At 43.3% G+C, this 23,379-nt stretch overlaps 1 protein-coding gene across 4 annotated transcripts in view; it reads left to right on the forward strand.

The window, feature by feature from the left end:
• The window catches only part of TECPR2 (tectonin beta-propeller repeat containing 2), a 512,189-nt gene that overhangs the window by 87,707 nt on the left and 401,103 nt on the right, over positions 1-23,379 (forward strand). For all 4 annotated transcript variants that reach the window (XM_078660212.1, XM_078660215.1, XM_078660213.1 and 1 more), the window contains 2 exons: positions 9,572-9,703; positions 17,373-17,530. In XM_078660212.1, coding sequence (XP_078516338.1) covers positions 9,572-9,703; positions 17,373-17,530 — 290 coding nt within the window. The remainder of the gene's footprint in view (positions 1-9,571; positions 9,704-17,372; positions 17,531-23,379) is intronic.

Below are 23,379 nucleotides of genomic sequence, written 5' to 3' on the forward strand. Positions count from 1 at the left end.
ACAAAACTTGTGTGGTTAAAGGAGGCTTGACTGTTATTAACCAGGTGCACTGGATTGATTTCCTTCACCACCTCATTGAGTTTTTCAAGTGGCTATTAAGTATTTTGGTGGGCTTTAGAGGGTTTGGCTGTAGACAATTCACCTGGTGGTGCACCAGTGTTTTTCTCTAAATACATTTAGTTCAGCGTTTGCTTCACTGACACATCTGCAGACATCTAGTTTTATGTTCCCCACTAAGCTTTTGTCAATCAATGTAAAGTAATATTCTGCCTCTACTCACTACTTAATTTGTAACATACACACACGTTTGCTTAGTTAATGCGCCCTCACTGTTGCTGCTTTGAAAGTTGCATCTTTGCTTATAGCAAGGTATTGTATGGTTGGAAAAGTTATGTGTGGTAGTTTTAGGACAGGTAGTTTACTTTTTGCATATTTATTAGATTAATTTTTTTCTTTTCTGTTGCCTAATAAGCTTTCACATTCAGTGCTGTTTAGTTCTCACAATTGTTTTTTCCTTAACAAAATCAGGAAATGGCAGGCTGCTGCATTTGACCAATTATGGCAAATACTCTGATATGTGCCTGGCCCCCAGATGCAGTTGCGTTAAGCAAATTAGTAGTATTGTAGTGCTTGCTTTTAACCAACCTTTGGACTGTGACGTTATACTATATTTGAATATGATTGTTTTTTAAATGCTCTCCTGGCTATGTGTCTTATTCAGGCTGTGCAATGCGAGATGGCTAGCCGGTGTCTCACACACTTTACTTTGAGTTAGATAATAACTCTATTGGGTGCTTCGGTCTGTCTCTCCTGTTTCATACTGGAACAATAATATCCATATTCTCCGTTCAGAGTCCCTCTTAGCCTCTTCATACTTATTTAAAGTATTCTTATATATACCCTGATATTTCCCCTTTTCTTTTTGATGAGCCTCATGTTCCCATGCTTCAAGAGCTTCAAATTGCATAGGTCTTGGTGGTGGCTTAATATCATTCACCAGTCTCCTTACGTTTTCAAGAATTCGTACATTAGTATATTGAGGGAAAGTTAAAGGTCCATCTCTCTCAGTATTTTTCATCCAATTATCTAACAAAATACATGTATGATATCCTTTCTCTAAAGACATGCACAAAGCAGGTGTGCCTTCAGGTGCTATTGGTACTTCTTCTCCAGTAGGTACAAGCACTTCTCCATGTATCAATGTTTTTAAGCTCTCTCAAATGTTCATGATTCCGAACAAAATATTTTATTGCCCTTTACAATTATTTCACATGTATTTCCGAAGAAATATACTTCCTGATTATCGCTCTAACTCCCAATCACTGCATGGCTCTCTACGACACCCTCAACCAACTCCAGTGCTGCTCTACACCAACTGTCCTATCACAGCATGACACTCTATGATGTCAAGGTAACTCCGCGCTGCAACTGACCCTCCCTTAGAAAAAGCTTGATTGCAAACTTCGATCTTAAAAATCCACTAAACGCCAGTAAATTCTTGTCTGCACCACTAAAAGAAATTGCAGCTCTCCATACAACCAGAATATATTCATCCAACCTAAGCAAAATCTTGACCAGCGTGACTTCACCTAGAAAATCCTTACGATTAACCTCCGTGGAATTGAGGAAAATCCCAACGATTTTAAATCTTAACACTATCACAAAGTTTCCTTCTCTGGTGGTAATGCTGATGACATCTACCGCACAGCACCTTCGAAACAGCAGATAAACATACTCCGTATGCCACACTGAGACCACCCTTAGGTGTATATTCCGGATTCTTAGGCCACTTCGGACCTGATAACTTTAATACAACAACTCAATTCTACCTAAAACACTAAAACATTTCTCTAACAATTCTCATTAGTAACACATTTAAGCAACAATATTTCACAACCCTATTGACACTCACACCACTTGTCTTGTCGTCTCTTCATCTTCCGAACTGGCTTTCGGTCAAAGAATCCTGAACTTGGGGTTTGGGCTAATCTGTAGTGACCTTATTACACATTCCCCTTATATCCCAATTTTGTTAGACAGTAAACCATCCGACGCTCTACCTGAAGAACTGGTATAGTGCTAATGTATTTGACCTCATAAATTATTTTATGTAGTTTAATTTTTCTTGTTCCAGAATAACCTCAGCTACCATATCAAATCTCCTAGGTCCTCCGATGGATCTTTTTCTGTGCTGAAAGGGACTGGAATATTTAGGGGAAAAGCGATTATCATATGAGGATCTGGAATAGATAATCACTAACATTCAATGATAAAAGCAATCTCGCATGTAAAACCCACTCTTAATTAGTTGATCATCAAATCAATTTGAAATTTGCCACAACCAAATAAAAGAAGCAGAACCATCAGAATATTTGATCACAATATACTACTGTTTAAGTTTTAAAGGATTAGCAAACAGCTTAATTTCAAATCAGATCAGGTTTAATAAGCATTTGCAAACCCTGCGAGGTTCAAAATTGAGACAGCTATCTTCCTCAGCCGAGGGAGTTTTAATTGATTCTAGAATAGTTAATTAGCAGGAAATCAGTTGAATGTCATACCAACTCTCTAGGAAAATTCAGCAAATATCGAATGACCGTTCCAGTTCATAGACTGAATCATCTGCCTCTGCCTGCATTGCTGCGTCAATGCCGCAGCTGCTCTGTTATGTACCTTTCTGCCAAAAAGGTTCCACTACAATAGCATACCAGCCGGCAGCAAACGCAGTATTTCGTCACAGTTCACGTTGTTTCTGGAAGTCCCAATCGTCAGTCTCTTTACCGCAAGTTGGGTAGAAGAGAGACGCTCCTTAGTTCAAAATTTAGGTAATTATACTCCATCTAATCCAGGTTTACTCCCTTTGGCATCACCAAATTTGTCGGACCATTCTGTACCATTGGTTGCTCTCAACAGGATGAGATGATCTAGTAATTAAAAAGTATACAAATCCGGAAGAATTTAGTAATCTATTACTTGCAATTTCCTAAAGACGACTGTAGTTTTGTCATAGGATTGTTTGTTGTATTTAGAAAGTAGGCGAGTTCATGATCTCAACTCTTGTCAGTCCATTCTCAAGTATTGCTCCAGGAAGTAACACTTTTGTTGCAAGTCTAGTCAAGTAAGCTACAAATGTGAATGAAGACGATTGAGTGTTAGAATGCAAGTGGAAACGTTACAAAAGGTTCCCATAGGCTTCAGACTTTTTGGTTCATAAAGATAGTGAACTTAACAAAGTCATGAATATGATTAAGTTGAAATCTTCCTTTGATAATTCATTGTCTAAAGTTTGGCATTTAGTTGCTGAGGAATTGTCGGTTGTCAATGAGATCTTGTTAAGAGGTACTAAGTTAGTTCCTCCCTCTTCTGTTAGAAAAAGGTTGGTGGAAGAGGCTCATCAGGGCCATTTAGGAATTGTAAAAACCAAAGAAAGACGCCGATCTTCGTTCTGGTGGCCTGGAATGGATTTGGAAATTGAACGAGAAGTGAGAGAGTGTTTGCAATGTAAGCTGAGTGATCAAATTCTCACTTCCCGTACTCCTCCTATGGTATGTCGTAGTTTACCCAATGGTCCGTGGGAGGATGTTGCTATTGACATCTCAATGGAGAACATCGTACTCCCTATCTTATTGTTTTAATTGATCTTTATTCCAGATGGGTTGAGGTGTCGGATGTCACATCTTCTTGTGAAATTTCCTTTTTACAGGATATTTTTAGGAGAGAAGGATTTCCCAAAACAATTTTATCTGATAATGGACCACAGTTCTGCTCTAGTAGTATGTCTGACTTTTTATTGTCCTGTGGTATTGTGCACAAAAGATGTTCAGTCTATCATCCAGAAACAAATGGAACTGTAGAAAGATTCAACAGAGTAATAAAGGAGAATATTCAACTTTCAAGGGTAAATTCTTTGAATTGGAAGGAAGAATTACAAAAATGTATTTTGGCTCATCGTTTCTCCCCTCACACTTCAATAAGTAAGTAGTCACCAAAGGCAGGGCTCCTAATACTAGTTTATGTCCTGGTTGGATGACTTGGGGTAAATGTATTAAAGATAACTGTGTTGGTGCATTGAGATTAAGAGAGGAGAAACTTCAATTAAAGAATAAGTTAAATTATGATCAAAGAAAGTCGTGGTTAAGATAGGAGATGTGGTGCGGGTAAAAGTGGTTAAGATAGGAGATGTGGTGCGGGTAAAAGGTCCTGTAGGAGTTTTATCTTGGTCTAAATATGCTGCTCCCATGCGTGTCATTAAGTGTTTTAAGAATTCAGTTAAATTAGAAAATGGTAAGATTTGGAATTCGAACCGTGTTGCTCTTCCCAAGAACAATTCTTCTATTTGAATTTGAATTTAATTTTGAATTTAAAAACATTTGTATAGCGCACATATACCACGCGGTTTCTTGGCGCTTTTAGATTGCGAGAGGCAGCAGGAACGAGAAGGATCTAAAGAACGTGAGCTCGAGAAAAGAGCAGGGTTTTGAGGCCTTTACGGAACTCAGTGTAAAGGGATGTCATGCGAAGTTCCGCGGGGAGGGAGTTCCAAAACATAGGGGCAAGAACTGCAAATTTGGTTCCACCCGCCTTTTTCTTCCTAAACCGGTGAGTGGTGAGGAGTGCCTGATGGGTAGAGCGGAGCTCTCTGCCCGGTACATAGGGTTTAACAGCGGAGCAGATAAACTCCGGGGCAGTGCCCATTTTAGCCTGGAAGGTAAGACAACCAAGCTTAAATAAGGCTCGCTCTCTCACTGGCAGCCAGTGCAATGCCTGCAATAAAGGGGTGGTACGGTGATATTTAGGCAGGCCGTGAATCAGGCGGGCAGCCTGGTTCTGCACTAGCTGCAGCCGATGGATGGCATAGGCCGGAGCGCCATTATAGATGATATTACCATAATCAAGGCGCGAGAGCACCATGGCCATCACTATGATCTTTAAGGCGGGTAGGGAGAAAAAGCGAGAGATCTTCCTAATAGTTCTAAGAGAAAAAAAGCAAGAAGAAACAACCGAATTCACCTGTGAGTGGACAGAAAGTGAGGAATTAAGAAAGATACCAAGGGTTTTAACCTTAGGAACAGGAAGCGGGGGGACACCGAGTGAAGATGGCCAGTGGGAAGGGGACCAGGGACTGCAACCACCTCCGGTCAAGACTAACTCCGTCTTGTCCGGATTGAGTTTGAGGTGGTTGCAGTTCATCCAGTCTATGTACAAGTCTGATTATAATATTACAGCTCATTCTTCTGTCTCTGCCAGACCTCATCTGAGACATAGTATTCGAAAAACGTATATGCCCAGACATTTGAAAGACTAAGTAGTGTAATTACTGTTATGATTATTTCCAATGGTTACTGCATTCTGTTTACTTTGTCATGTCAGACTTTGAGATATGATCTTTCTGTTTCCGCACCTTGTAATACAAATACTTTTGTTATTGGAAGGGAGATGTGTGGTGTTTTCATACATCTTCCTGTTTATAGGATTTCCTCAGAACTTAGAATGTTTGATGTATGAGGGTTCTTGATGGTCAGTTGCTTCTTGGTGGGTGATGGATGAGGTGCTTAACATTAAACTTCTAATTGAACCTCACTACTTTGTGTTATATTTGAGGATTTTACATATGGCTATTCCCTCAGTATCTTCAACAACACATTTACCCTCTGCACCTCGATCGCCTAGCGCTGAGAAGCCCTTGGGGAGGTATGCACGCTATAAGACTTTTAATAATAACTGTCCATTTGTTGTGCTCTGGCCACATAGATGTTTGAAATATGTAACCTAGGAGGAGAAATGACAATTAAAAGTAAGGAAATGGTACAGCCTGTGACCCAACCCCAGGGCATCATCAGTATGCAAATGAACCCTGGCATGAGTGTTTGCCAGACAGTGTCCATTAAGGACTGCTCGTAGAAATGAAGGTCAGGTGTTTCTGCCCAAGGGAAAACTGAGCATAGGGCATATGGCCTACCAGGTGTTTGGTAGGATTTTAAATACAGATCCCCTGGCGGCCACTTTTAGAAGGCACATATATATGGGTGATACATTGGTTGTTATGTTACTGCCATCTACACTGCTTAAGATTCGTTATGTGCGCAGTCCTAACACATTCCAGATTCACACTCCAGCACCACAGCTTCTTACAGTTTTTCTTTCTACATAGCTGTGAGAGGGAATCCGGCCTATGTCCACTCCACACATGTCGCAAAATAATAAAGGGAAAATCCTGCATAGAACTGCAGCTTCCTGATCATGTTTCGCCCACTAAACTGTTGCCCTGATAGTAATACCCTGCAATGACATTGCGTCGATCCCATAAACTGTATCCACACTCCGTACAGCGGATAACACTTAGCACACACTATCCTGCGTGACAGACGCTGATGGTTTTTCTCATTTCTAATAAAAATGATTAACCCAAAGATTCAAGATTGTTAAATGGATTGTTGGTTGGCAGAATCCATACAGATAATTGTGGTTTAGTGGCTATCTGATCCTGACTGCTTTTGTCCCTGACCACATCTGTGGTCACTATGAGGGGTGCCCAAGCTTGAGTTCGGTTGGACACCAGATCCCTCTCTAGGTGTTATTAGCCTAAGGACTGCCTGCTATGTTTGTGCATAGACAGGTTCTGATAGTGCATCTGTGTGACCGCATGCATGCTTTCTTTCATTCGCATGCTTCTGCAAAGGGCACACAATTGCATACATACACATATCCATATACAAATGAAATGAAGCACAGCGGAAGCCCTGACCTCAGGTTGTGTCAGACCACTGGGTGCAGCTTCCTTAGCATACCTGCCCAAGGTGATCCTTGATGCTGCTACCTGTCACTCTGGGGCGTGTTAGTGCCACAGCCCTTTCCATCCTGTAGGAGAACTGCCTGAACTTTTATTAAATGTTTTTATGACGGTTTTGAGCACAAAATACAGAGAAATAACATACCTTTTTTTACAAGCTTGGTTTCTTGGTTAGGGGCTGCCTTTAACATTGCAGGGTATGTGGGATAAGAAGAAAACACATTGTTGTTTTTCCAAGTGAGGTGGGGGAGGCTACTGAGTACACCGGGCACCTTGAAGCTTATTAGGGTACTATAGCCTTTTGTTGACCTAAGCGGGGCATACAGGAAAGACTCAGCCATTCATCCAACCACTGATTTATTAGCGCAGTTACTCGTTCACCCTTTCGCACAACCACGCACAGACTCGCCAATCAAGAATCACGTTCAATTAAAAAACAGGGAGACTTGTTGGCATTTCTGTGCTTGTCTCCAAGATGGTGTTGTGTACACAAGCACTAGACCAATGGTTGTCAAGCCAAACTGTTAACAGTGTCTAAACTGTAATGTTGTCCTGTTTAGCCAGCGTTTACATTACCTTTCTATGTGGAAGTTTGCAGTGAATCAATCCCACAATTGACACCTTAGTCAAGACTGTCACCATAATCCCCATATGCCGGTGTCTGGCATACCTCGATCCTTACCATAAAGTCCTGATCCTGGATCAGACTAACCTATACAGCCTGTGTGCTATGATGATCTACAGCAAAATAACCCTTTCGAGACTCTTCTTTACTTCCCTTCCCTCCTTGCATCGTCTCATACCTCTTTTTGCTATTTCGATCCCCATAACAAGCCTTTCTAAACCCTCCCTCTGCCTCTTCCCACTCCACCTCCCTTTTACTCACCCCTCCACCTCCCTTTTACTAACCCCAAACCTTCTCCTATGAGCATCAAAACAAAAAAAACTAAAAAAAAGTAAATCCTTTCCTTCTATCCCTCCCCTATCTTTTTCAGTCCAAATAACAGACTAACATAGCCACCACTCAAATTGCTTTCATAGTTTCACTATACTGATTCACCACTAATCCTTTCTGGGTTCCGAAGTAGCGTGCTTTTCTCCGAAAAAACAATTTAACACCCCATCAAGGGTAGCAAGCGCTATATAATCTAAATCTCTCTGGCTGATCTGAAGTTCAGCAAATAACTCATCTACTTGCCCCTCAAAATAAGCTTTAGGGGATATTAAAACAACGTTTAAAAATATTAAAATATAAAACTATATTTAATTTTTTAAAACCCAGATTTGGAACATGTAAACTTGATTTTTGTAGTCATAAATAATTTTTAAACTTTAGTTGCGTTTAATACTTTTTAATGCTAACAAGAGGACTCAGCTTGTTAATATGCTTGCTGCTGACATGGCATGAGCTGTCTATTAATGTTTTTATCCTGGTTGGGCCATCTTAGCATTTCATCCTTCAACGGCTTATACACTGAGAAAAATTAAATTGAGATATTGTGGCAGCTGCTATTTATAGCACATACAATCGTAAAAATATGTGCTGTGAAGCGCTTAAAACATTATTAGTAACACATAATATGCAAAAATGTATATATTTTTGGAAATTCTTCACTGATTGAGTATTAACTCTGTTTAGGAAAGCCTCAAACCCAATTTATGAAGATTACCAGTAACTAATCAGGCAATTTGAAGTGCGGCACCCATGCAAGCGTCAGCCATTTAGTTAACTAACCTTATATTATCAATTACATGGTTCAGGTTTCACTCAGTTGTGAAAGAGTGCGGGACCTCCATTTATACAAATATGAAAATGTAAGTTGTGATTAAAAGAAGAGGAATGTGAACATGAGGTCTACAATTTCATTAAATTCGAAGACCTCCTTAGCCCTATTAATAGTGACTAATATTAACTTCCTAACTGAAGGTGGATGGGAGCACACTGCTTCACCTCCCAGCACAATTCACCTTTTTTACTCTTGGTAAATGCAGTTCACTTTAAATACTTACTTGGATTTTTGCTGGAGTGTTTCACCAAGGTTGGTGCAGGTTACTGCTTTAAATCTCTAGACACATGTGATTCTGAATATTATCGTCATCAGTAGAGATAAAAACAAATTTCATCTGGGGTTGCTGAGAAAACTGCCACTGTCCTCTCAGGTCTCAGTAGCTCTCTCTGGCGCACAGGTGCACCTCCAAAAGCTCGTCAGCTCAATGACTCAAGGGAGCAAGATGATGAGCTTTGGAGATGCACCAATGTGCCTGTAAGTGGTACCGTGACCTGAGAGGAACTTGTCAGCATTTCCAGCAACGCCAGAAGATTCTTCTTTGCTCTCTAATACTGCTGCTCTCTACTGCTGAAGGGCTCAGCCCAGAAACACGTGTCTAGAGATATACAGCAATGTCTGCACCAACTTTGTTGAAAAACTCCAGATCATTTTGAAATAAGCATGAACTGTGTATTGTATTTACCAGGATGCAAAGGGGAGAACTTTGCTGGTATGTGAGGCAGAGTGCTCCCAACCCCCATTCAATATTAACTTCCTACTTGGAACAAAACCATTTTATTTATTCCGTAGGCAAAGCAAATAAGCTTCTATTTTAATTTGTAAAAGGTTAAAGCTATTAATGTAATACTCACCTGCTGAACAGTGCGAAGGCTCTAAATGACATTATCTCACGTATATAAGATATGCAAAAAATATGGAATGTAGCAAAAATATGAGAATACAAAACGTTGTACAGGCAAAATGTAAGTTATTCTTTGCTTTTCTGTCACAGCTACGAAGATTTGATGTAGTTGGTATTCACAGGAGTACCATCACTGCATTGGCATGGAGTCCAAATGGAATGAAGTTGTATTCTGGAGACGAGAAAGGGAAGATTGTTTATTCGGCCCTCGATCTAGACCATGTAAGTCCCCTTACGTATTGTTTCTCTGCTACATCAAAATGACTTGTGTTTACTTTGAACAGTAACACCTATTTCTGCTAATAGTCTGTAGAATTATTTCTGCTTCAGTTTAATATCAATGGATGATCAATACAGATGGTTCTTTTCCTGGTGTGTGAGGATAGTCCTGTTACTGAACTATGACCCTTCATTACAGTAACTCGAAAACTTCTTTGTCAAAGTCTGTATTTACATTTAATTGAAGAATTCACTTGAGACCAGGATTATTGCCGTAAATTGTGCAACTTTTTTTCTCCTACAAATTCTTTTTTTGTTTACATTTTTTGAAGAGCAGTCTCCTACCTTCTCCATGCATATACCCAATCTCTTTTGTCTGAAGTTTTCTCACTATTTTCCAATGCGAAGTTTAAGATCTAACGCGGGCCTTATTGTGAGAGGATTCCATGTTTTCATGAGTCACTTTGTGAGGCAGAGCTGAAATGTAGGAAATCACGGACGATGTGTCTCTATGCTTAATCTAAGACTTTGCTAAATTTCAGGATTCAATACATTGAGTGTGTAACCCATTTTAGCCGTCAGCTGCAAGGTACCTTTGGGTATTCATTTGCACTGTATAAATAATAAAAATAATAATTAATAAAATGAATGTAGGGGAAAGGTTTCGAATGCCCTTTGAGCACACTCATAAACTTGTATGTTTGGGGGTATTCACTAATTCCTCTCTAATCCATTCCCCCTTTGGAAAAGTTTGGCAATTAGCTCCTGAAAAGGGCAGGAGGCAGGAGTAAAAATGTTTTCCAGGATAGGAAAAAGAGGGCTTTAGATGAAGAGAACTTACCATTGCTTGTCAGAATTTCGTATGAGTAAACATACAACTTGTATATTTGCTAATGGAAACATTTAAATCGGGAAACGTTTGCTATGAGTACAGGGTTCCAGGCTTACTTCTGTAAACTCTAATGAATCCCTGAAAGTTGTAAATCTGCACTAGTTCAAGGTCCTATATCTGCGGTGCACTTTTATGACTTTTTAAAGAATTGAGTCCTTAATTTATTTTCATGCTCCCCATTACTAGTCTTCTTTTTAAATATTGACATGTATTAAACACGTTTATTAAATGAAGATTCAACAAAACATTTTCTTAAAGTTGCAATTCTTTTTGCATGCATTTTATTTTGAAAGCAAATAGTCACCAATCTTGCTTTCATGCTTCTGCATGTATTTGCATATAATCAGGGAGTATTCTAGGAACATCACAGGTAGACTCTGTACCCGAACCACTGTCAGTTATGTAAGCTGAGAGCACAGCTCACTATATTTTACTAATGTGCTCTTTCTAAAATCAAAGTCATTTGCGTTTAAGAAGCGTACATACTAGTTTAAACATCATATACTAAGGGATACAAAACTTGCCTTAGTGGCATGCAACCCTGATCCTCAAATCCATACATTGGCATTGTAAACTGGCAGACAAAGTCTTTGTACTTCAGAGGATAGGCCAAATTGTCTAGTGGACAAATAACATGAAGATTTCTTGTTCTGCATCTCAAACATACACTAGGATCCTGCTTCAAATCTGCAGATGTATTGTTATTTTATCGCATGCACAGAACCATCTTTGTGGGGGCTTGAACGTGTGTTACCATCCTTGCAGGGTCTTACTCAATAATTATCATTTGTGATTGAATACATTCATAAACAAATGCCTAAATGTTATTTTTCAATACTTTACCTCTATTACATGATAGTTTAGATCTTTATTAATAGCTCGTTGTGTCCTAGAAGCAGCCAGCAAATGGATTTTGATGAAAATGCATTTCTCAGTAAAAAAACTATTGTATATAAAGTCCATGGAAAGGGATTCACAGATATCTAGTCTTTTGCTGAGTTCTCAATAAACATTCAGGGTTAAGGTAACCACTAATAGTTAAATTAATTTAGAGGCCAAAGAGCATGCGATGTGGTCAGATGAGAAAGCCAAGTTGATATTACCTCGTTTTTTGGCATCAACTTCGTCTTTTTTTTGTTTGATCTGTTATGTTTTGTGTATAGATGATACATGTTACATCATACAGCTTATCTACAGAACCAGTAAGCATAAAGAGATATCACACTTTCTAGATAGTATCCCAAAGCAGGAAAAATGGTCATGCTACCCGAATCTGTACAACATAATAATTCACATTTAATACACCAATGAAATCATTTCTATCAATACAGGTTATCATTTCCATGAATCAACCAAGTACAATTGTCTGGTTCCCATACCATTTTCTTCTAACGTGTATTTCGCATGACTTCTTTCGGTTATACTGTGGAACCAAAATTAATGATCAAACCACCATATGCGTAACAATATAGACTTATAACGATAAGTGAAAAGAAAAGAAAAACACAAAAAGGGGGAAGGAGAGTTATGGTAGGCAAAGATGAAGAAAGTTGGTCCATAGCTTCTATAATGCTGCCATTTTCACAGGTAAATAAGCATCTATTTTAGGATCATAATACTGACTGCTTGGTTAGTATGCACAGTGTGAATTGCGTGCTCCAGATCACACCATCACCAGGCCAGACTACAATACATGTGCTAGGTAGGTTAATCAGTATAAGGGATGTCTTGAGGATCGTCCAGGGTTATTGCTACTTGGAGCGCTGTCAGGAGTGCATTCCAAGCTGCTGAAATGGGGTACTTACGCAATCCCAGCGTGTCCTCCCTAATCAGCGAGACAGCCTTAGCGTTAATCCAGGTCAGCATAGACTGTGACCAGGCTTTAAGCATAGGGGGTCTACAACTTGCCATCGACGTGTAACAAGTCTTTTTCCCACTGCTAGCCCCAAGTCTAAAAATCTAGAGGTGGCTTTGTATTTTTTTATTTCTGGGAAATATCCCTGTAATGCAGGCCTCCCATGTACTTGCAAATACCCTATCCGTGCTTAAGTTCAGTAGTTGTTGCACTCCATGCCAATATTCTTGCAGCCTGGGGTATGCCCACAGCATTTGCAGGAGATCGGCGCCCACCCGCTTGCAACCGGGGCAGCAAATATCCACTCTGTTAAAATAACTATTGATTTTACCTGGGGACAGGTCTGCTCTATGAATGATATAGAATTGAATCAACCTGAATCTTGCATTTCTGGAAATATATCTGGGACTCTCAAGCATCATAGCCCACTCTTTAGGTGTGCAGGGTCGGGACAAGTCTGCCTCCCATCTACTATCCAATGGTGTTAAGTCGGCCAAAGTGTGTGCACAAATTGATTCTGCAAACCATTTTATCAGGTGCCGCTCCGTGCCCATCACATGTATATACTGCATCAGAAGATGCGTTGGAAGTTGCTGCCAAGCTGGCCCATGTCATGTTTGAACCTTCAGCACGCATGGCGCTTGGCCAGCAACATTTTGCAAGCTGGAATTTCAGCGTATACACGAATTCATATAAAAGTTAAAAGACAAACCCCGAAATGCACTATGTTTACTGCTACAAGACCTACCTCTCCGTAGGATAACATGGTGTTACCTTATTACATTTAATAAGTGCTAATTTTTGATCGGGAGCAGATAGGAATATTAAGTTTGGACTCAAATGAATCGTAGTTTAAACCCCTCTTTACTGGTAAAGATGGATTTTAAGTCACCATTCTGAAATAGCACTTTTATAAAGTTGGCATTTTGTCCTAACAATTGGTGCCTGCAGCCAGTGCCCTGGGTCACATGACTGTGAATAGCTTGGCAGTTGAGCTTTGCATATTCCTCCTGGACAATTAGACAAAGTGGGAAAAGGTGTTGGCAGGATGGACCATCTTACCAGGATTGGTGGGGTGGAGCTGTTTGCGGCCCCACTTACATTTCAAAGGGTACTTCCAGGACACTGACAAAGGAACTTGACACCCGTCTTTTCTCACCTTAGACTACTTGGAGCATTGGCAGGGGGAAGGAAGGAACTTCACAAAACCAGATAGATGTTGTATAGCCAGAATGTCACTCCCTACTTCAAAGGCAGGCACTTGGTATAAATATTGGACCTCCTGAACCACCTCTACAGTCCACTCCTGGACTCGTGAACTGCAGAAGAACAACTACCTTGTTCCCCGGACGACTGCCCTGCTGCTTGAGGCCTGCCTTGTTCTTCAGAGGACTGCCCTTCTGCAGAGGACTGTCCTGGTACTTGGGGCCTTCCTTATTCTCTGGGGAACTGCCCTGCTCCTTGAGGCTTGCCCTGTTCTCTGTGAAGGAAGGCTGTACCTGCTCTCTTCATCCTAGGCGAACCCGAGTGACTCCAAGTGTCACAGACTGCTGCAGGGACACAACAAGCTCAGGAGACCTCCCTGCAACTGCAGAGCTGACCTGCTGCAACTGGACCTGCCTGGGCACTGCTAGTGTCTCCTAGAGTGAGTTTATGATCCCCAAGAGGTGCCTCCCCAATTCCTAAATCCTTGGCTGGCATCAGAGTTAACTCCTTGAAAGAAAAGGAGAAATCCTGAAGTTTTGGGCTATTTATGACGGCAAACAGGCATGTTCGTGCCAAGACTCTGCTGCCTACAATTACAGCCAATGCAAAGCTACGGTGAACCTAATTCTTCGTGCTTTTGCCACCGCCCATGACGATCAGCAAAGCGAGATCTGCACTTAATGCTACAGTGACACCCATCCAAAACACTCTTCTTTCTCTTCACAGCCTGCTCCACCATGAACTGGACTCTTCACGCAGGACTTTGAAAAGGTAACCTTTTCAGCTGGACTAACTTGGTCCCTGTATCCGGCCCACACGACCAGATGACTGCGGGTGATCCTTTGTGCTTTTCGATGCTATACTTACCTAAAACTTTGAAATTACATATCTCCAGATCTACTGTTGGGATATTTGTTGTTCTGGTATAATTTTAATTATTAAAATGTACTTTATTTGTATATATTTGGGTTTGGATCTTTCTTGTGTTTTCATTTAATTACTGTTTGTGTGTGTGATAAATACTTTACACATTACCTATAAGTTAAATCTGAATACTTTCACAGCACAGGTTAATTTAGTGACATTTGTGGTTCACTGTGACAAGGATTATGGTTGTTGCTTGAGTAGGGTGTTACACCCCCATTAACCAGCAACCCAATTTCATACATTACAGGTGGGATGCACTACTTTCAGAACCATTCAGTGACTTTGTGTAACACTAAAAATCCCTTTAATTATTCTGACTTCTTATTTGATCTCCTTTTTAAATTCTCCTCAATTGGCCGCTTTTTCAACATTTACTTGTGTTACACCTGACTTTGTGCACCTGTAACTCTTGCCTGCAGAGATTAATTTTGAGTTTAACAGCCTTCAGAGCTACATTGTGGCTGCGCTCAAGGAGTTCTGCAGTGAGAAGAGACTTTCAGTGAAAAGAGCTACAAGACGCAGGAGCTCCAGAAGGCCCCAGGGCCTGGGAGGGTGCCAGACAGTTCTATTCTACAGCACTGGAGGATGATGAGGAAGTGGACTTTGAGAATGAGCAGGGGGAGGAGATTGATTGGGAATATGCCAACCTCCTGATGGTGGCCCCGGAAGAAAGAGGAAGGCTCCCCAGCCAGATCCACATGAGGCAGTAGTATCTCTTTCTGCAGCATTTGCCACTGAGGAACTGGTGGAGAGGAAAGCAGAAAGGGAGTACTGGCTGCAGATGGCCCAACTGAACATGTCGGAGGTAGCCATCTAGAGGGCTACAGAGGAAAGAAAAGCTGAGGCAGATAGAGCCTTGGCAAAAGAGGGCTGCGGCTGATATGGCTCGGGAGAAAAATAAACTGTCCCTGGAGAGAAAGAAATTGAGCTGGCCCATTAAATGCGTAAAAGATGTGGTCCTAAAAGCCAAGCAGGTCTCAGAGTCCAGCAACAATGGTGACAGTGATACCCCAGTGCCCAGTGGAGAAAAAAGGTTCCATAATCCCCAAGGACCTGGTGCCTAACCTTGTTTTTGGGCAATGATGCTGAGAAGTACTTTGAGGTCTGTCAGGTTGCTTTAGAGATGCACAGGGTCCCCGAGGAAGATTGGGGACCCAGTCAATGGAGGCACATTCCCAGTGAAGGGAGGGATGCACTGTTAGCCCTAGGGAAGAAAGACATGATGAGAAATCCACTCATGAAGGACACCCTTATCTGAAAGTATAGTCTCACCCCAGAAAGGTATAGGCATAGGTTTAGGGAAAGTCAGAAGTTGTCCCATCAGTCCTGGGTGGACTTTGTGAATCACGTTTGCAAAGCACTGGATGGCTGAGTGAAGGGCAGTGATTTGATTGCCATAGAACACATGTTCAGCAGTTGTTTTACAGAGCTGTTCCAACACCTAGTGGATAGTAAGCTTAATGACCCCAGGGAGCAAAATGGGGGGCAGGGTCCGAACAGAAGAAAGAGGGGAAGATAAAAATAAAAACAAGGAGTACTCTAAAGGCTCCAAAAACAGTTCTCTGGAGGGCAAAGATTCCTAGTCCCAACCAGCCAAAAAAAGTGGGTTTCCTGAAAATAAGTCCAGGACATTTACCTCAAATTGCTATGAATGAAAATTGTTTATCTCCAGTTTTACTGATTGGATTTCAGTCATTTTGGTATCATTTTATTTATCAAAATGTACTTTATTTTTCTAAATCTGTTTGCCTTTTTCTTGTGTTATGTTTCACTTAATTACTGTTTGTGTGCTGCATTAAAACTTTACTCCTTGCCTCTAAATTAAGCCTGGTTGTTATTGTGCCAAGCTACCAGAGGGTTAAGTACAGGTTAATTTACTGACTTTTGGTTTACCCTGACGAGGATTGTGGTTGTTGCTTGAGTAAGGTTTACACCCCCTTCAGCCATTAAGACATTTCTTACAGGGAAACTGGTCTTGAAGCCTCTCTGGACCCCAAGATAATGGAAGGAAGGTGTCTCCTTGTAGCCCTTTGTAGAATGGGCTGAAAGTTGCTCATGCCATGCTGAAGAACAGAGGTGTGGACAGAGCCTGGCGTCTGCTGGACCATGCAACCCTTGTGATCTTGTAAGTGGACACTGAACAGTGTAGATGACCATGAAATTGCTCTCACATGCTTAACCGACCCCCAGCTGATGCTGGCCCTGGGCGGAATGCAGTGTCTAGATTGGTGCAGACAATACCAGGTACTATCATTGCAGAAACTTTGTGGCAGGCAGTGTGCAGTGGCAATCGGGTGCAATGTGCCAGTGCATCTTGCAGGTGGGCCTACAAGAATAACTTCACAGTCATTACAGGTACAGTACACAGATGCAGCGCTTGATGAGTCTTTCCACACCGTTTCTCTTTCCTAGTGCCTGTGGGAAGGCATAGAGACTGATGTTTCAGGAGAGCTTTTGTGTTGGTATGTAAATTGATCTATACACTATGATGATATGATGTTACCCCAGGATATCTCTGTAGATTTCTGTGAGGAGATGGTGAGCAGTTGGGATGTGACTAAGGCTGAAGATCAGGACTAGTGTAAGAAGAGCCTCAAACCCTGAAATAGGTAGCAAGCAATTTTTAAATGATCCATGCCAGTTTGTCAACTGCGTGTTACAACCCCTTCTCATATGCATCACAATGTGCATTAGTAATATTAGTTGAGTATATAAACAGTCACTGCAGAATGGGTTGAGCTAATACAGTGGGACTGATGTTTGTGTTTTTATTTTTTCATATTTCCATTTAGGGTACCTGCAATTCCAGCGTAGTGTTGGAAGAACCCTCAGCTATTGTACAGTTGGAATACAACCAAAAAGTGTTGCTTGTCTCCACATTACAAAGGAGTCTGCTATTTTACACAGAAGAAAAGTCTGTCCAGCAAGTTGGAACCCAGCCTAGGAAAATGTGAGTCTTGTACTGCCTGAGAGCTGATTCGTTCATTTGTGATCCAGTACATTAAAGGGAGAAATAGCAGTAGAAATCACATACATACAGACATTCCGAATGTTACAAGTTTCATTACCACACTCAAGACCGACAATACACGTCCATGCTGGCAGTCCAGTAGTTAGCATTGCTAGGCCCAAGAAATTCAAGGTGTCTAGAAGCTAGATAAACACATCATTCCTGTTGTATAAAATGAAACTTGTCTATTTCAAGCAGCAACCATGATATTGCCAGTTAGTTTCATGGTACCATTGTGTATACATGGTGATTCCAATGTTAATGGGGAGAGGATGTAGCCTTACGGCTAGAGCGGTCAACCTCGAAGCTGGGGAACCGGGTTCAGGTCTCGGCAACGTCGCTCAACATCCTGTGATTCTGGGCAAATCACTTAATCTCCCCGTGCCTAACAAAAATTAATGTGTCCTTCTGTAACGAAACTGGTGCTCATGTAAAGCGCTCTGATACCCAATAGGGTCTAGTTCGTGCTAGATAAAACTGTATTAACATTTTTTAGGTCTCGGCTAGCGTAGGCTGCGCTTGCGCAGTCTCGCTGTCGAGATTTTATGTTTCTTAGTAGCAAGGGTTAACCCGCCCCTCTTCTCCATTGGCTGGCTTCCTAAACGGCGGCCAGCCATCGGAGAAGAAGTTTTAGTGATGTAATTTTTGCCAGCTAAGCCCCGTCTTTTTCGAATTGAGGGGGTGTGTTTTTTCGTTTTTTTCTCATTCTTCTCCATTGGCTGAAATGTAACAACAACAGGCAAAAACACGCCCGTTGTTTACATTCCAGCCAATGGAGAAGAGGGGAGAAAGAAAAACACGCCCCCCAGTTTGAAAATGACGGGGCGTTTCTCAAATCGATTTCTGCTTGACCTAGGAGAAACATGGTGGTGTTCATGGAGTGGTCCGAGGTTCAGCTGAATATGTACGACTGCCTTCCTACCCCTCCTACGCCATTTTACAGCCCTTCTTGCGCTGTCTCTTACCTCTCAAGCTCGCCCACAACCTCGGCCGCCACCTGTCAAAACGACCCTCCGGGGTTTTCTCACTGGCTGGAGCACACCCCGCCGCCCTGGTTGGAGCACGGGCAGGCTGTGTTCAGGGAGCCTGAGTCCCCGCTCCCCCCCCCCCCGCAGCAGGACAGCGCCTCTTTCTGGCCCTCCCTCGGGATTCTATTTCATGCCGACCGCCGACTCCGTGCAGCCCCCCGAGCCGCGGCTCTACCCCCAGCTGCGCCCCGGGGCTCCTCCCGAGCTGCGCCGCAGGGAGTCCCCCAAGCAGGGATCCCCGGGGGCCGGCGGGCTGGAGCGAGGTGGTGCGCCAGTTCAAACGCCTTTTAAATGTTTTAATTGGTCGGACGTGTGTGTTCGTGCTGTGTTGCTGTAGGTTTTGACTTGCAGTTCCAACAGGAATGTTTGTGGTGAACTGACTGAACAAAGACCGCAAGGAAATGTACTGCTGCTGGTTGTCACTTTGAAGCAGCGAAGACGCAAGCTGCTGTCGTCCATTAATTTGTGATGAAGTAATGAGCCGTTTCACGGTGACCTTTTTAGGTCTCGGCTAGCGTAGGGCAGGCCATGAGCATGGAGCCTGAGTCCCCGCTCCCCCCCCCAGCAGCAGGACGGCGCCTCTTTCTCGCCCCCTCGGGGTCCTATTTCATGCCGACCGCCGACTCTGTGCAGCAGTCCCGAGCTGCGCCTCTACCCCCGGCCGCGCCACAGGGAGTCCCCCAAGCAGGGATCCCCGGGGGCCGGCGGGCTGGAGCACAACCCGCCGCCCCGGCCAGAGCACGGGCAGGCCGAGAGCAGGGAGCCTGAGTCCCCGCTCCCCCCCCCCCCCCCCCCCCAGCAGCTGGACGGCGCCTCTTTCTCGCCCCCTTCGGGGTCCTTATTCCACTCCTTCTCGCCGGGGTCCTTGCCGCCCTTCCTCTTCCCCCTCCTGGAGCACCCCAGGATCCGCTCCCGGTCCCGCTCCGGTTTCCTGCTTAGTCTGCAGCCAGGTGTCCAGTAGCACCCTGGGGGTGCCCACTACCAGCTGGGGTCAAACCTAGAGGGGTCAGGGAGCCCTCACCACTACCAGCACCACCAACAGCAGCATCCACCGTACCCTCCCCAGCATCACCTAGGGGCACCACCGCCAGGTAAGGCTGCAGGGCACTGGCCCTATACATTACTGTGTGTCTTTATTCAATTGGAAAGTATTGTTTGCGTTCGGTAGGTATTTCCCCTACACTGTCCATGTTGCAAGAGATCAGTTCTTAGTCGGGGGTAAGGGGTGCGCTGTTGAATATTGACTCAGAAGTTAGTTTTAGCTGAAAATGTGTGGTTGCTGTCCAAAAACATTAATTAAAGTCAGTGGTCACTTAAGACACTGGCTGCTCCAAGCCTAGGTGTGAGACGCATAAATGCAAAAGAGTGACTGCTGCAAAGTGTGAGATTTGATTTTGATTGATTGATTTTTTATTTTATAAAGCGTGCAATTGCCCGTGGGCGTCTTAGCGCTGATTTTGATCCAAAGACACATGGTTCGGTTTGCTCAGATTTATCTTGCTTTAAACAACCAGGTTTTTACTTCCTTTTGGAAGAGAGCAAAGAGGTGCTGTTTTTGATAGTGACTGGGAGTAGGTTCCAGGTCCTGACCGTTTGCAGTATGAAACTCCTTCCTCCCCATCTGGCCTGTCTAAACCTGGGGACCTGCAGCAGTCGGGACTGGCCGGATCTGAGGGTTCTGGATGGTTCATAGGGTTTGAACCGTGTTCTGAGGAACAACGGGCCCGAACCGTGGAGGGCCTTGTAGGCCAGGCAGAGTGATTTAAACAACACTCTTTTGGATATCGGGAGCCAATGGAGATGATCTAGTCTGTGGGCTATTGGCTCGAACTTGGGGACGTCCAGCACCAGTCTGGCTGCTGCGTTTTGTAGACGTTGGTGTTTAGTTATGATTTGGGCATGGGCACCGGCATAAAGTGCGTTTCCGTAGTCTAGCCTTGATAAGGCCAGTGCTGTTGCCACCGTTTTCCTGGTGTCAAGCGGGGATATATGGAAGAAGCTTCCTTATCATTTTCAAAATGTACCATACTGCAGATGTCAGTTTGCTGGCCTGAGCATCAAAGGAGAGCTTGTTGTCCAATGTTACACCAAGGTTCCTTACCTTCTGAACCGGAGAAGGACATTTGCCCAGGCTGTCTGGCCACCATTCTGGTGTCCATACATTATCGTCCGGTCCAAGCAGCATTACTTCACTTTTATCCCCATTCAATTTTAGGCAGTTGCTCTGCATCCACTGCTTGATTTGCAACATACATGACTAAAATTTTTTCGCGGTTTCATCAACCTCGCTCGCTATGGACACCACTATTTGCGTGTCATCAGCATATGAAACTGCCACAAAACCACTTTCCCTTATGATAGCCGCCAGAGGTGCCACGTACAGATTAAAAAGAGTGGGTCTTAGGGAGGACCCTTGCGGCACACCGCAAGGTGATCTGAAAGGTTTTGATCTTGCTTCTCCCAGCTCCACTGTAAAGGATCTATTACTCAGATATGAAGCTAAAAGCGAACAGGCTGAGCTCTGAACTCCTACTCCGGCCAGGCGCGTCAGGAGTGTCTCGTGGTTGACCGTGTCGATGGCCGCCGAGAGGTCCAAAAGGATCAAGGCGGCCTTCCCCCAGCATCGAGAACACTCCTGAGCTCTTCCACTGCCGTAAGCAGTGCCGTTTCAGTACCATGTCCGTCTAGAAAACCAAACTGAGAATGGTCTAGGATGTTTACATCTGAAACTCACATTGACTGCTCTAGGGTGTGGGACTCATTAAATACCAAGAGTTAATTTGCAGCGCGGTGTGAGACTCACCTCCAGTGTGGAGAAACCTTAAGGTGTCTACTGGTGGTCTGTGTGCCAACCCCACTTTGACAGCTTTCTTTCTTTTTTTTTTTAAACTAAAGTGTTAATGCTTAAAAAATGTATTTTTAAAACTTCCTGCTTAACCATGGCTCACTCATTGCCAGGTGGCAGCCACCCTCCTTTTCTGCAGAAAATTCTTGCCATTGGGTGTTCCCAAATGTTGACAAGCATGCTTCAGGTCCGTGCATGCTAGTAACGCTCAAACGCAACAGCTGTGTGTGTGTGGCGCTCTGTGTGTGTGGCACTCTGTGTGTGTGTGTGTGTGTGTGGCGCTCTGTGTGTGTGTGGCGCTCTGTGTGTGTGTGGCGCTCTGTGTGTGTGTGGCGCTCTGTGTGTGTGTGGCGCTCTGTGTGTGTGTGTGGCGCTCTGTGTGTGTGTGGCGCTCTGTGTGTGTGTGGGTGTGTGGCGCTCTGTGTGTGTGTGTGTGGCTCTCTGTGTGTGTGTGTGGCGCTCTGTGTGTGTGTGTGGCGCTCTGTGTGTGTGGCGCTCTGTGTGTGTGTGTGGCGCTCTGTGTGTGTGTGTGGCGCTCTGTGTGTGTGGCGCTCTGTATGTGTCTGTGTGGCGCTCTGTGTGTGTCTGTGTGGCGCTCTGTGTGTGTCTGTGTGGCGCTCTGTGTGTGTGTGTGTGGCGCTGTGTGTGTGTGTGTGGCGCTCTGTGTGTGTGTGTGTCTCTGGCGCTCTGTGTGTGTGTGTCTGTGTGGCTTTGTGTGTGTGTGTGGCTCTGTGTGTGTGTGTGGCTCTGTGTGTGTGTGTGTGGCTCTGTGTGTGTGTGGCTCTGTGTGTGGTTATGTGTGTGTGTGGCTCTGTGTGTTTGTGGCTCTGTGTGGCTCTGTGTCTGTGTGTGGCTCTGTGTGTGTGAGTGTGTGTGGCTCTCTGTGTGGGTGTGATACAAATGCAATAGGTCTCGTATTTGCAAGAGATTAAGCTATTGGGATTGTAAATGACAATGCCATTTATTTATCTGTTTTCAAAACCAACACATAAATAAAAAGTTTGTCATTTACAATGCCAAAAGCTCTAACTTTTCCGAAGGCGAGACCGTTGCATTGTAAATGCTTGTTTTTAATGTACCTTACAGGGTGAAGAAAGGCTTAGGTGAAAATTTACCTGCCAGCATCATGATTTCATACTTCTAGTGGACATGCACACATTAGTGGCATTATGCTGCAGATGCACACATGCCTGGATTGTGTTAGCTATGCATCCCCGTCCCACCAACTACCACCCAAAAGTTGATGCAAAAAAATACTTGTTCAACTGCTCTGGTAACTAACTATATAATCAGTTCAGGACATCAACATAAACTCTTTTTTTTTTTTTACCTTGTCTTTCTTAGCATTTTTCATACCGGAGAACTAAAATATCAATATAACAAAACATTGCATCAAAGATAAACACAAGAAGCTGGTTAGATTCATAATGTACATGAGATGTCTCACTAAGACACCTCACTCCCCCAAGAAAGGGTGAGCATCCCACCACATCAACAAAACTCAGCACAGTAGCATAAAGTATGAAGTGTCCAGCACAAGCCCCTGGCACTCCCCCGAGCAAACTCTGGCACATTTACCGGAACTGCAAGCTTCACAATGCATGCGCGCTCTTCCATGTCTTAAGGCGAAGTCGAGGATACCACCTCGGAAGGTTCAGGAGAACCGTCAATCATTTCAGTCACCGTACTCAAATGTTCCACCATCTCTCCCCAGGAGATCAACTTAAAATCTAATGCTTAATTTGTTCTTTGGAAAAAAGCCATATTACGAATGCAACAAACAGCCCATTTAAATAAATCAGACTTCTAATGCTGCAAATACGAGAATTGCAATTTCTTCATCTTACAAAACAAATACTAAAATCTCTTCTGAAGAGGTTGACAAAGACTGTCTAGAACGGTTTATCTGTTATCTA

Source organism: Lissotriton helveticus, chromosome 9 (assembly GCF_964261635.1).
Source record: "Lissotriton helveticus chromosome 9, aLisHel1.1, whole genome shotgun sequence".
Taxonomy (NCBI): Eukaryota; Metazoa; Chordata; class Amphibia; order Caudata; family Salamandridae; genus Lissotriton; species Lissotriton helveticus.